General features: G+C 35.4%; 1 protein-coding gene across 2 annotated transcripts in view; it reads right to left on the reverse strand.

Annotated features, from left to right (window-relative positions):
* LOC123311010 (ecdysone-induced protein 78C) overlaps nucleotides 1-15,853 on the reverse strand; it is a 135,188-nt gene that overhangs the window by 37,777 nt on the left and 81,558 nt on the right. For both annotated transcript variants that reach the window (XM_044894762.1, XM_044894758.1), the window contains one exon: nucleotides 9,917-10,038. In XM_044894762.1, the coding sequence (XP_044750697.1) occupies nucleotides 9,917-10,038 (122 nt within the window). The remainder of the gene's footprint in view (nucleotides 1-9,916; nucleotides 10,039-15,853) is intronic.

The raw sequence follows: 15,853 nt of genomic DNA on the forward strand, positions 1-15,853 counted from the left end.
GCATGTTTTTATAGCTTATTGCATTTTCCAACCATTTTTTATTTGAGTAAATGATATTCAGATGCATAACACCCGCCGATTTGAAAATCCGCAACTGTTACGATCTGAATCCAACTAGCTATCCACCATTACTGAGGGTGCCCAAAGAAGGACTGATTCATCAAAGAAGAGTAGATGCTGAACATGGTTTCGATCTCATTTGATCTCGTCAGAGCAACACAACTATATCCTTGATGAGAAGTTACGGAATATCTAAATATCATTTATAGGTTTATTTGGGTTGCAGTCAAAAAACGAAAGCTCGAGCCTAAAAAATAAAGAGTATAAATATCATTTACTCATATATAGTTTTTCAATTCTGCTTTAATAATTCAATTATTAAGGATTATTTACGTAATTTTTTTATTTTTTTAGGAACGTTCAAAGAAAAGAGTGGTCACAGGTGTGTCAACGTGCTGTCATCTACGTAGAACTATGTGGTTCTCGGTTAAACTGAGAAGATGATTCATATGGATCATGAAGAAGGTGAATGAACGAATGACCCTAGGGGCACTCCATCTAAGCAAACAGCCACCATTTACGGCTAAATGAATGCTCCTTTTGAACAAAAAATTCTCCATGAATGCAGATCGATGCCAGATCGAAGACTTTGGATATACCTATCCACTGATCTCGATTCTCCAAACCCCATTTTTCTTGTCCACGCATAGCTGAGGAGGTCTTCTAAGACATTGGCTATACTCGTGCGTTATGTTCGTAATGGAACATACGAACATACATATGTAAGCTAGCAGAACATACCTGATAATTTCTGGTGGACACTTTTTGAGTACCATAGCTCATATAACGTATGGTCTAGTATGAGAACATACAACAGAATAGAACAGAGCATACCTGGTCAAGCCCTAGTCGACATTTTTCAGTACCATAGCAGGTATATCATCTGGTCCTATTGCTTGATCGTTACTAATCCCACGAATGATCTGTGTTAATCCTACATGAAAGAGTTGAAAGTGTTGAAGGTTTCCGAACACATGCTCTACTATATGCCACAACTTTATTATTTGAAATATGTAGACTAAGTAGAATATGAGCCCTGCATAGTTATTATGGGCTGCCAATATATTTCGAATAGAGCATGCGCGACAGTTATGAATTCCGTACTGAAACACTTTAATTAGGCTCTCAAACATTTTCTTGTACATGCGCTCAGCCTCGATTGTATTTCTGTAGAAACAGGTGGCGGTAATTTTTATTGTGTAATTAAAACATTGTTTTATGGTAAATGTTTTAGTGGTATTTGTTAAAGTCTATGTTTAAATCTGGATAGTTTATATGTAGGTATGTTAGAAGGGTGACCAGAAGTTGATATTCCTAAATAAAAAAAAGCCTAAATACTGAATGAAAAAGAAATTAGATGCCTTAGAAGAATCACATGGAGTGTTGGTAATATTGGCCCCTTACGTGCTCTTATTATGGGACAGGATTTATGTTAAAGAAACCCAGCATCAGCACGACTAAGAAAACAGGCCCCAAACGACAATTCTTTTCAGAATCAAGAGCTAAGAAGACAACAAACAAAAAAAGCATCAAGCAAAAGACAATGAGGTCAGCGAATCTGAGGATGGAAGTCACGAGTTTGTCCCAACGATGAGGATATGGATATCGACGAAATTGAAAATTTTGTTCCTGCCGACCGTGATGCAGCATGCCTATTTCAAACTGTTACCAATCAATTATTCACTACGGGGCCCATATTACACGCAGTCTGATCCAAATCTAGATATTTATGTACATCATCTTAATTTTCCACACAAATCCCACCTAAATTTAATTCTTTCGATAATGCCTTTTTATATACCATAGGTAAACCTCTGAGCTTGCAGTGTGTCATTTATTGGATATTCATTCGTAAGATCCCAAGATTTAGTGGAAAAAAAAAACAAAAGGGGGGCCCATATTGGGACCACTTCCTCTATTTTGATTTACAAGTATTGAAAATTGTCACGTTGGTAATCTCGAATTAGGTCACGATCAGTATTTTCGTAGTACCCAATTATATTCTAAAGTATATGATATTTTCGGTGTAAAAAACAAAGATGAGAATGACAGTATTTAGTCGAGCTCGAGTAATTTTAGGTGACTTATGGTTGGGGAGCCGACGATGCTAAATCGGGATTTACTCGAGCGTCGTGGAGACCTAGTGGATTTTGCAGATTAGATGGTAGAAAGAAAAAAAGGTTCTATGATCACTTTCAGCGATGGGGAAACCGTCTGCAGGGTCTCAAAGATGTAAAAAAAATCGCCAGGTGTACATTATCGAGCGTGTCAGTTTAAGATACTGTGTATTCTCTACGTGTCTCTGATAATTAATTCATGCTTATCTGACAGTTTGAGCGGTGGGACTGACCGTACGGAAGAGCTGAAAATGGTAAAAAAAAAATTTCCAGCGTGTCAGAATTTTGGAGGATATGTTAATTAGACCAAAAGAAGCTACTTTTCAAGGGACTGACCTCGGGACTGACAATTTGGACGTGACGCAAGGTCACAGCGGTAAAAAAAAACGTTACTTGTACATACTCGAGCGTGTCAGATTTTCATACAGCGGTATTGAGAACGTGTTGACCCATTAATCTGACACTAATCAGGAAGATGATAAAAATCCTTTTTTTTTTTCGAATATTTCCCTGCCTGTACCTCTAATTCTCTAACCGTTTTTGTATTCATTATGAACGTTGTAGATATTAAAATTCTACACAACTTTTGTCTGAAGCAATTTTACCTACTCTTAACCGTTCTCGAGTTAGAGAGCGATAAGGCGAGAAGCTTAGCCGCATATGCAAAAGGGCAAGGTCAATGTAGAATCCCAGTCTAATCTACATTCATCCTATTGTCAAAATGACAAGGTATTTCTATGAAGACAATTTCTAAATTAGTCTCGAAATTTTTGTGTTGTCTGTGACTGAACCTTAGAATGTACTATTTTCCAACAAGTGAATTTTCGCTTCAGCATGTATCGCTAAACACCTCGCATTAATCGCCCTATATCTCAAAAACGTTTGAACGTAGAAAAAATTGCTTGGGACAAAATTTGTAGAAAACGTTATGCTTCACAACTTTCATAATGAATGCGAAAAAGATTTGAAGCCAAGGGAAGTAGATAATTCAAAAAAACTGATTTTTGTGACCTTTATGGCCAATTTTTATTGTTTCGGCTTGCTAAAACTGTCAGATTATATTTTTTCCGTTATTCTTGAATCATTAGAAAGAAAAGACAAGAAAAAACGCCACCGCGCTCGAAAATGTACACGTGACGTTTTTTTTTGCAACTTTGTCGCCTTCCCACACATTTTCGACAAGCTTAAATTGTCAGATTAAGAGAATATATACTTTTCAACATGTAATTAACCACATATATCTTAATCTGACACGCCCGAGTATGTACAATCATCGTTTTTTTTTACTATTCTGACAGGCTGTCCTAGGCAATTCCTCCTATATATAGGTCTAATTTTTGGTAGAGGTACTCGACAGGGTCCAAGGTATGTCCTCTTCGGCTCCCCAACTATTATGGAAAAAATTCAAATATTGTGCTCATACACGAAGTCATCTTCCTTCCACGTAATACTACAAGAGGCGATCGTTTCTGTAAAGTAACGGTTGAATGGATGGTTCAACCCGAGTTCGTTTCCGCTGGCCTGGGGTCTTTTTGTTTCGAAGCGTTTTTGTGCGATTCCCCCTTTCTTTCCTAGATTGATGCCCATTCAAGGAGATGCTAACCATATTCGATGGCAGCAGTTCCTTTGACGGTACCCTGCTTCTTACTATACGAGACGACTCCTTCGAAAGCATTAAATTATCAGAACTCGAAGCCTGCTCTATGCATCATGAAAAGATATCAAACGGTAAACTGGTTATTTTATCTGTCGATGACACGACTGGCCAATTCGTGTAATCGCTCTGCCTGCCACTTGTCTCTCTGAAAAGTTCTGACATGACGAGAATAATGCAGCCTGCTCCTCGAACTGCTATGTTTTTTTTGGGAAAAAAACCCACTCATACAGGGTGTGGCGTAATGAATGGATAATATGGAGCCTGCAGCTAGAGGACTCTATGGCGGTTCAGAAAAATATATTTTACGTTTAGTAAAAGTGCCTTGGTTTTCGAGATATTGGAGATTTTCGAAAATTCAAGAGAATTACACCCTTCGCCACTCGTTTTGCAGGCAGAAGGCAAGACTCCAAATGAAGGAATTTTTTCAAACTGTTTTTTTGGATAGTATTCTTGGATAGATGATCTATCGAATGTCGAATGTAATTCATTATTTTTGAGACGCATGAATAGTTCTTCATGAATTTTTTTTTTCAAGTTCAAGTTCAACCTAGCGCGGTCTAAAAAATAATATGGTTACCTGAGAGCCAATGCAAGAAAAAACATGCCCGTTTCATTGAGATTCCGAAATGGTATAACTCTAGCTCTGTATTTTCAGCATTTAATACAAAATAAATTCCTATTGCTATCAGTTGGGGCCTAGTTTAATGTGAACACTGTTTCTAAAATTTTCAGCAGCTATAATGAGAAATGCAAGCAGAATAAAGCAATCTTCTATAAGAAGGTATAGAGCATGTACTGAAGCTCATGGTCGCGTTTTAGAGCATCTTTTGTGAAATTTAATTCAATGAAACGATACCACTCATTTCAAAATTGTTGATATGCAATAAAGCTATGATTCATTAGAAAGTGTAGATTATAGAGCATGTATCAGAACTCATGGTGGCCGAATTAAACATCATTTGTGAAACTTTATTCAATGAAACGATATATTGAAATATTATTTTATCTCGTTTTCTTTTTTTATTGAACCCCAACGCTGTGAAATCAATATTTTCAAATTAATTTCAAGTTATGAATTGAATTTCAGCATTTTTGTAACAAAGGTCTTGAATCAATGTAATATTAATTAATTTTTAGCTTTTTTTCTTAATGACAAAAAAGCTAAAATTCACTTCGTTATTTGAAATAATTCGCTTAAAAACTATTAACTTTATAACTTTAGGGCTCAATAATGAAAGAAAACGAGAGAAAAAAAAACCAATTTTAAAATATCGTTTAATTGAATCAAGTTTTACAAAAAGTATTCAAAGTGGACATCAGAAGCTTTACTAGATGCTTTACAACTTCTCATGAATAATTGCTTTATTGTGCTTGCAAGTCTCATTTCAGTTGCTAAAAATTAGAGAAAAAGGCTTACATCAAACTCTACCTTGACTCATTGTAATAGAAATTTATTTTGTATTTAATGCTGGAAATAGAGTGAGTTATGCCATTTCAAAATCTCAGCGAAACAGGCATGTTTTCTCTTGCTTTGGCACTCAGGTATCCATATTATTTTTTACACCACGCTGGGTTGAACTTAGAAGAAAAAATAAGCAAAACGAAAAATTTGAGTTAAATTTTTTTTTTATGAAAAACTATCCATGCGCCCCAAAAATAATAATTCATATTCGATAGCGCATCTATCCAGGAATACTATCCAAAAAATAGTTTGAAAAAATTCCTTCATTTGGATTCTTGCTTGCAAAACGAGTGGCGAAGGGTGTGATTTTCTTGAATTTTCGAAAATCTCAAATATCTCGAAAACCAAGGGACTTTTACTTACATAAAATATATTTTTCTGAACCGCCATAAGGCCTCTACCTAAGGCACCATATTATCTACCAAACCACACCCTGTATAAGGTTGGAGGTTATTGTAAAGGCTGTTTCAATAAAAACGCAAAATTTAGAGGTTTAATAAAACATGTTTTTTTGTAGCAAAGTATTGTAATATTTTTTGCTGATTCAAAATGTCTGTCATCTAGGAATTATCTGTCAAGCAAAATATTTTGTGAATAACCCCCATGGTGTTGCTGTAACGAGTCTACTCTTTTGACCACATTTTTAATAATATTTTCATTGTACATGCGACGATATTTCATTGATATAGCCTTTAATTTTAGCCTTCAATGATTCAATGGTAGAAGACCGTAGAAGGCTTGTTGGTAGCTTGTGACCCCACAGTCCGAAGTCTGAAGGTGTTAAATTACAAGAATGTCAATGTGGCGGCGAAATCTGGTCACCAAACCGAGAAATGACATGACCAACAACCAACTGGTGCCAGTGAGTAAATATGTCGCCATCTTGCTGGAACCACGTGTTATCAATCCACAATTTCAAAAACTGCGGCCTAATTATTCCATCTGACCACAATACACACGAAACAGTGATATGTTTTGGTTGTATTACTTCTCGATGAATCTATTGTGGAGTTTGTAAGCCCAAAAAGCTGCCTTTTTGCCGATTGAAGAAGCCATCGAGGTGATGATGGACCTCATCCCTTTCGAATTTTGCAATGATTAATTTTAAGATACTTTAAATTCTTTCGACCGAATATTTAAGTAGACGCACATCACGAATGGTGGCAATCAAACTTTTTTAGCGTGTAATATTCCATATTTACCAACTTTCATTGGTTAGCTTTCTCATGATCACGTGTCATTATTACTGCTCGACAGCTCTTATTGAAATGCCCTGGTTTAAAACTTATGTATTGTAGAATTGTAGAGTCATATTGTCCAAAAGTGGAATAAGCAGAATCGAGATTATTGAATTGATGTGGCCGATACTTTGAACAAATTTAAATTAATAATAATTTAAAAACTGAATTACATAATTTTCACTAGGATGACTTATTTAACCACTACAGGTGGATGAAGGTATACCATCCCCTACTGCCTACTTCGAGGCTTTATCATAGTGATAGCGAAACATGTGCAGTGGCTAAATGACTTAATGTAGTGAAAAAAATGTAACATGTTCTTCAGTTTCCCGTTGAATTGAGCTTCTTTGTACCCTTTTATTATGAGAATATCAGGTTTGTCTTTCTCAGTTATACATATGATTAGATTTAGATCTTCATATCATTTTCAAAATGATATATGTCATGAAGTATACAGCGTGGTCTGTAACCGTAAGAGCTGGGGGAAAATGGATGGCACGTTTCCGACTTTTTTTCCGATTTTCAAAAGCTGGATAATAGGATAATGTCCAAAATAAAACAGTTTCTTCTGGTTACCCGCATTCACAACTTTTCACGATTTTTCTATTGAAAAAGCATACTAATGTAACGTTCGTGACCTGATCTTGTACGATTCAGAATAGACACATCATATTTTCCTGGGAAGATCAAACCCAGGAGCTCTATTCCGGGGATCACTAACCAATTCTTGGTTGAAAATAGTGCACGTATTCCATTTATTATGCCAAATGTCCTTATTCCTCACATTCGAATTGAGAAAGAAGTTGGACTATAAAAGTTTACGTTAGTTGTGTTCATAGATTAAATGTGTTACTGTGTCAGGATAAAAGAGACTTTGAAGATCACTTTCATATCGTATGTTCATATAAAAATAAAACTAAGCGACAAATGAAGTGAGACACTTAAGAATTTGGGCCTGTTCCGATATTGCTGGTTTTACTGGCCCGCAATCAAATAACAATAGAACTCGAACGACTGGGCCAATAGGCATCGTCTCTGAAATACTGACAGTACTGTTCAGGAATATCGGAACAGACGGTTTGCCTATGTTTGACTAGCTATAACTTCGGTATTACTGAATTTTCACCCCGGTCCTTTGTCTAAGTTTAAGGTTCCAATTTTTCATTATATATTCATATTATTATATTATCCTGATTCTCCGTAGGTACTAGGTACCGAAGTACCCTCAGAACTTCCGTGAGCTTCTACGAGTTCGGAGCACCAGTTGTGTTTTGTGTAGGCTTTGTTACTACTGTGTCCTTACGCCACCTTAGTGGGAGCGCCCACCAAAGTAGCGTAGCACTGACATGGCACACACATGACGAAGGCGATGCATAATTTTCAGATACCTATGATAAATCAACGGATTCTGAAAAAGTGGTCCAGACTCGGATCCAGACTGATATCGAAAATAACGATTCACATTTATTTCGAATATTAAGTCCAGTTTTGGGCGAAAAAGCGATACAAAAATGTTTCAATGACAAAAACGAAAAAAACAACTTATTTTTGAAGTGCTTTACTTCCAACCAATAAAGCTCAGTGATTTGCCCAAATCCTCAAAAACAGAATCAAAACAAATACTCTTTCTATCTATCATTGGATACTTTGTTGGGTACTTCCTTAAACCCCCTATAGTGTGTTATTACATAAGGAGGGCACTTTTAATTATCTATATCTCGGTAATGATGAGAGGTAGAGAAAAACGAATTGCAGATTTAGAAAGAGCAAAAGGAGTGCAAAACGCAGATATCCCACAAGCTAGAAAAAAAAATTTCTCCTCCAAAAACATATAAATGAGCAGAACGAACGGACTGATGAGCAAAACGGAGCAAAACGAGATCTTTCGAATTATACCAATATATTGGAAAGATCCGTTGAGGTGCCCTGCTGGTGTAATATTACACCAGCAGGGCACTTTTGATTATTTATATCCCGGTAACGGTAAGAGATAGAGAAAAACTAGTTGCAGATTTGAAAAGAGCAAAACGAGAGCAAAACACGCAGATATCCCACAAGTTAGGGTAAGAAAAAAAAAATTTTTCTTCTCTAAAAACTCGTAAAGTGTAAATGATCAAAACGAACGGAGTGGTGAGCTAAACGGAGCAAAACGAAAACTTTCGAATGATACCAATATTGGAAAGATCCGTTGAGGTGCCCTGCTGGTGTAATACAACACCAGCAGGGCACTTTGAATCGTCTATAGCTCATTGTATATAGGTGAGCAAAATAAACTGAGTGGTGAGCAAAACGGAGCAAAATGAAAGCAAAACGGGGGCATAAAAATCGTAAAAATTCTTTGAGGTGCCCTGCTAGTGTAATGCCGCTCCTTTTATTACCATGGGATTAGGAACCCAAGCTGATTCCCTCTTCATTCTTGCCTAATATAAACAGCAGGATTGTGGATCGTTCATCAAAAAGACGTCTAAAATTTAGCACTATCGTTTGCAGTTAGCTTGTCAACTAACTAATTGGAATTCTTGCCTGTGTGAGTTTTCACTGTGGACGTTACGTCTACAAAAAATTTCATCTACTACATCTACTATGTGTATTCAATGTTCAGATATTATATCGTTCAGTTTGATAACGCCATATTTCACAATTGAGGAGGTTTATGTTTGATATCTATAGAGGCGTCACCATGATGAATTACCAAAGAGAAAACAACATAAGACGACAGTGCAGATGAGGTCGTGTCAGAAACACTTCACTCAGGGCTAGTAGTGGTACTAGCCCCTCTTCCATATGCAATTATTAATTGATCAAGGCTTCCTGATTGAAATGGTCTGGAAAACTTGAATGTTAATGAAACATGACGTGAGCAGCTGATTTTCGGATGCGTTTCTTGTGTTAAGTGCAGATGAATGAGTGTAGATCATGGACAAGAAGTAACTTTGGATTCGCCACATAATAGTGGCAAAAATAAGAGAGAAAAGTTAGATGAAATTTTTTCGCATATTCTGATCAGTCAGCTGGTTCAATTCACTATACTAGCCGGAAATCCTGGTTCTGGAAAACATATATGTCACCCCATATTTCCTTAAGTAACATTTATTGGATGCTTTCGTCTAGATCATTATCATTTCGTTATAAGAGGAATATTTCGCAAACTTTCTCAATTTTTAGAGTTATTTCCAATATTCTTCTCCTACCAGTCCAGGTCAGAAAAAGATAACGTTGAAATAGGGTAGGAGCAATCCGAGAAGATGCGACTTTAGAATACCTATTATTAATTGTATCAATATAACAATAACCTTGGAATCCTATTTTAATTTAATTAAGCGGTTGTTTTTGGTACCATTTGAGTAAAAAATATTGAAAAATTGGAAAATTATCTCACCTTACAGCCTTCACAAGATGTTACGCCATAATGATAACCTGAGGCTTTGTCTCCACAAACTTTACAAGGAACGAAGGATTTGGTTGTTGATGAACTATTTGAATCCGCAGGCACATAGTGTTCTGTAAAGAAAAAGTATGCATAAATATATAATTCAAGCAGAAAACATTTATCTAGGCCAGGCAACCTTATTTAACTGAGGCAAGATTTTTGTCATTACCTAAATTATATATTTTTATTTGTTAATGACATTGACTTAGCCTCCTTAGGATTGAGAAAGTAGGGTGTACTTAGAATAAAAGACAAAAGTCTTCATAGTTCTGTGAGGCGATCCTGATTCAATAGTAATAATAAAACATTTAGAATTATAGACATAATTTCTATCGTTTATTATTGAAAAATAAGGAACCAAAAGATTTACAACATACTATAAAGAAGTAAAACTATACACAAATCATTTATGATGAGCGACAAGAATAATCAGTATAAAACAAAACAGTAACACAACATATACAATGTGAAATCCTCAACAGCACCAATTTCTCTAGATCAGAGACAGCAAAAATCGTACTTTGCCATATGTCATAGTATGTACATATCATCTTCTATATATTAATAAAAGAGGATCTATGGTTTACTTCGAAATGCTTTATTGTTCAAACGATCGCACCAAATTGGACAATTATTTTTTTGTTGTGTTTATTATTGTTAGGGCAAGGTTTATATAACAAAATATTCCCAAAAAAAATTGTACAGAACAGAAAAAAAGGCATTCCTTTTTCTTACGACCAATCGAGCAATCACGATGAGTTAGTTATTATTATCTACCCTAGAAATAATTTAAATGGCAAAACTAGGTTTGCCGGGTCAGCTAGTATTATTATAAACGAAAATTTGAATGTATACAGGGATTAAATGGAAAGTAGCGAAAAAATTTAAGGATGATTGCCTGTCAAACAATAGTAGTAGTAGTAGCAACCCCAGATCCAGCATCTTAAAGGTGATACCTGAAAATCAAATTTCAATAATTCTTAGAAACCAGAAAACTAAAAGAAATTAAATTGAGCAGTCATTCTACAGGGTATCCAGGAATATGTTGGAAATCTCTCGGATTCAGATAGAACATAAAAAATGAAGATGATTTTTTCTTAGCGGCCCTCCCTACGAAGATACGACCTCCTAAATGACGCCACTGGAAATCCATTTTAGTGGAATAAGTTTCAAACACAAATTTTATCGGATTCAATACCATCAACTGAAACTTGTTTGTTCCTTGAATAATTTTCGTATCACACTTTTTTGCAGACGAAAAAACTAGACTTCATGTTATTTTTAATAGAAATAAAAAAATTACTTACTTCTTTCATTATTTTTTTTTTCGAAAACGGTTTATTTTATCGATACTGAACAAAAGTACCTTTTCTTCAGCTTAATGTTCAAGGTATCCAAATTTGTTTTTTTTTTAGCACCTTATCATACAGGGTGTTAAAAATGTAAGCATTAAAATGTACAACCTAGTGCGCCCCTAGTAAACTGAACAAACTAATTTAAATTTGAGTGCGGTAATTTAAGAGGTCCTCACTACTATTAATCATATCAAATTTTCATTAAATTATATCAAGTAGTTTGAAATTTATTCCGCTAAAACGAATTTCTAGTGGCATCATTTAGGAGGTCGTATCTTCGTAGGGAGGGCCGCTAGGAAAAAAAATTATGGGAACTTATCATCTTATTTTTTTATGTCCTATCTGAATCCGAGAGATTTCCCACATTTTCCGGGACACCCTGTATATCGGAGCGAGAACGCAATTAAAAAATATTTTGGTGGTGTTTGTTCCCCCATAATGTTAGTACGATATCCGCCTACAAGGGAGGTAAATAATTCCAGCTCACTCACGCTACGTACTTGTTGATAAATAATTTTTTTCCTAAAAACTGTTTCATTTAGCAATAAAGAGAACTTGTTGGTTCAAAATGAATCAATCTATCAAAAATTAATTACTCAATGGTACCTGTAATTTGAATAAGAAAAACAGTTCTATAAGGAAACAAATTTTACCGGTGGCTTTTTCTACCCTACCTTTATTACAATATTATTATAGTCACTTTGTTAAAGAGACTTTTAATGTTTTTTCTTGCTATATCAAACGTAGTATTCAATACGGAAGTTGATTAAATCAACTTGCAGAATGTTATTGGAAACTCAAATAATTGTAGCATGCATAGCTAGCTATATTTGTGTGAATTTAATGAAATTTTAAATCTTTTCAATTTCAATCTTCCATAGAAAAAGGATTGTATAGAAAAGTTTCAATATTAAAATTCGATTTCTTCCAACGAATTATATTTTATTGCTGGATTCCTATTAAATCCCTCAGAAACTCTAATTTTCCTTCATTTTATATATTTAACATAGTCCAAATAGATGTGAACTTTGTGTAACGATTATTTATTTCTTCCGAAATGGTTCATATGTAAATTCATGAATATCATAGAATACTTATTCCATCCAATTCATTCTTCGAAACTTCTTGCCTTGATATGTTCAAAAGTTGCGTTCACGCTTTCCTATACAATAATAAATGATATAACTTTCGTTCGATGCTTTCTCACAGCAACGCGAAGAAGTAAAAGTAACTGTAACGTCATACTAATTCAGAATAGTAATAGTTGTGGCAAAAAACGGATCAAACATTGGTATTCTACGAGCTCAACATAGTTGGGAGTGCGACTTAACGATGTTGGATGGGATCGTTGACTGGTCTTGACTACTGTTATGGTATTAATCGCTCGAGAAGTTATACAATATGGTTTTCTGTTCATGAGAACACTCGATGCATTTTTTATGGAGGTACTGCTTTTTTCCACACAACATTCTTTGCAAACGGTTGAATATGGAATAACAGGATTATAATTAGGGTGTTTTCTATCATGAATTTATTTGACGGAAGATAGAACACGACGAAATGAATCATTCCACCTTTAATTGCCTATATAAAATATTGAAAATGACGAAATGGCGGAGTCATCATTCCCCGAAGTCCAATGCGATTTCATAAAAATCAAGTAGGGGTCCGCGGAGGCCAAAAGATAATATGACGGTAGCAGGACAATAAAGCGGATGACTCAACCTCAGTGTTTACAACTCTTCGAGACTATCCGAAGAACTGTGAGGGTTCAGATGAGAATAATGTGGTACTGTGCCAAGTGAGGTGGAAATACTGTTGAAAAATTTGGACACTAAGTATATTGCTTCTGGTATTTTTCGTAGCAAGGTGCTAATATTGGCAGCGTACTTTGAACCAACTTTTTTGCCAGTCAAAAAATATCTCGGTTGAGTTAAGTATGCAATAAAAATCGGGTGTCCCGAGTACACACTCTTATTAGAGATAGAGTAGGACTGGCTTACGGCCGTTTTCAATAACCTATCTTTCCATCAAAACGGTGGATAGATGGATACTAGGGATAGACCAATCTGTCCTTTTGTGCTTGTTTACGTTTCAATATTCTATCTGCAGATAGCGATTCTTACTTGCCCCAGCGATCTATTCCTTCCTCTGAAATGAGGTCAGATAGACAACCAGAGATAGGAACTTTCATTATATATGCGCCTAATTGCGTTTCAAAGAAATTTGAAGTAAACCATCGATTGTAAAAAGTATCTCCGGTAGTTCAGTTTTTTGATCTGTCGAGTTCGAGCAGTAAAGGGTAGAGATAAGCATTGGAAATTGTTATCAGGGTGCATTTCAGTGCTGTTTTCTTGACAATTGAATTGTAATTAACTTTAAAAAATGGATTATTTGAGTAGCGACGACAGCAACATGGAATTATTTGAGATGATTGATGAGTTCGATGAAGATAGTGAATCGGAAGTGACCATAATACAAAAAGTTTATAAAGCACGAGTTGATTACATGATTATTTTGAATGACAACGAGTTCACATGTAGAATTCAACTGAGCAAAGGTGCTGTTAGGGAATTATTGGATTTAATTAATCCATATTTGAGGGCGCAATGTGGAAAAATTGAAACCGAAGAGTTGAAGGATTCGGTCAATCTTCTCCAACTCTCCTCTTTCAATTTTTTTGTTGGTAGCATTAATAGCTCTGCTGGTAATAACCCCATCAGCTGCTTCAAATTCTACCAAACGCATGGCCTCTTCTTTAGTCATTGGTTTTAATTCAGGCTGAAAAAATCATTGCCTTCAGAACTTGAAATTAATGAAAAATGAATATCGATAACAACGGCGCTTTTATTTGAAGGTACTTACGGTTGAGGAATTCATTTTCAAGTATTGCGTGGTTGAGAATCTCGACCAACAATTATTGTGATGTATTTATTGCCGTATGCACCTTTCAGTGAACGACGTTTAAGCATAGAATCTCTATGGGAAAAAAGACATTAAGGAATTAAGCTCGTTTAATAAAACGGTGCATACGGGTATGTAGTCATACACACACACGATCAACCTTTTATACATAATCTTCAAATATTTACACTTTCCAGTTTCTAACACACTGCAATATCTCAAACGCTAGAAATGAATTAATGATATGAGGTCTTATATTAGTGTTCTGTGGTCTGAGCTGTATAGATTCCTATCTATCCTTGCCTTGAGGTTATGGAGAGTAGAGAGAAGGAGAACGATCGCTGCTTTGAGAGCACAGATTTTTTGTCCCCTAAAATATGTACCAATAGGGTAGTTCATGCTTTTGCCAACAGGCGCGCTGGCCATCACGAGAGTGCGAAATTTTGATTTACACAAATCAAATTGTAGTTGGCTCGTTGGCTGAGTGAACTGTTTCCCTGGTGACAGATGATAGGAATATTATTATTTTCGATTTTTGATAAGAGAACACATAGATAAACACTATAGATGGGAAACTCTCAGATAAAATTTTGTTACGAAGAAAAGCGCCATCTCTTAAACGTCAGCAAACTAATCTCGATTAATTTGTCGAGAGCGCCCTTTACGCTTTGATAAGGTAATTTTATTTTATTTTATTTGGAGACAACTATGTAACAAATAATACTCTGAGTTCATACATACAATTTATTAGATGAAATGTTCACATATGATAATTGAAAAACAATAGAATATATGATTGATAAACAAAAATCAGTTAAATGAAACTTATCTATCTTTTATGAGCTGAAATACCTCAAATTTGGACAAGATTTCAAGCGCTTCATGAGAAAATCATACCTCTTCTTTGGTACTATATCCTACGAAATCAGAAAAGATTTAATCTTCGAATTCCTAATAGTCCGGCTTCTGAAGAATTATGCCAACCATAACTCTCATTCTCTATGATAACTCTATAAGGAACCATAAGAACAGGCAATTTTTTCTCTCTTCTTTCACTTTTACTCGTTGCTCTTGAATTTAGGTACACAACAATATTTCTTCCCAACGAAAACTTGTTATAAAATGAACAAACAAACTTGAAATCGAATGTTGATCATTTGACATATCAATTTCACACACAAGCGCAGAATCAAGGATTAACTTAGTCTATGCTACAAAGTCACTCTAGTTCATGCGCAGAATTATCAGCGTAGGAAACTAACATTTTTTCATATTAATTCGCTGACCTTTCAGAGATGGCAGCAGTTCATTCGGTTCACGTCATTACTGAGGGAGTTTCACCCCCCTGAAGAGAACAACATATGACCATGGTGAAATGTTGAAGCGTGCGCTAGTATAAGAGTGTTTTGGCATCGGAAAGAAAAGGAGAAGACATAAAATTTCCGGGAGTATTTTTGAGAGAAAATTGGAAAAAACCTTATCTCAAGAATCGACTCCGAATCAATTTGTTTGTCAAGAGCACTTTTGCGATGAAGATATCAAAAAGATGATGGATTCATTATAAACGAAATCGAAATTGTCATCCCTCGTGAGAAGTTGACTCTTCTGAATAAGAATATCTAACCAA

This window comes from Coccinella septempunctata, chromosome 1 (genome assembly GCF_907165205.1).
Source record: "Coccinella septempunctata chromosome 1, icCocSept1.1, whole genome shotgun sequence".
In the NCBI taxonomy this organism is placed as follows: domain Eukaryota; kingdom Metazoa; phylum Arthropoda; class Insecta; order Coleoptera; family Coccinellidae; genus Coccinella; species Coccinella septempunctata.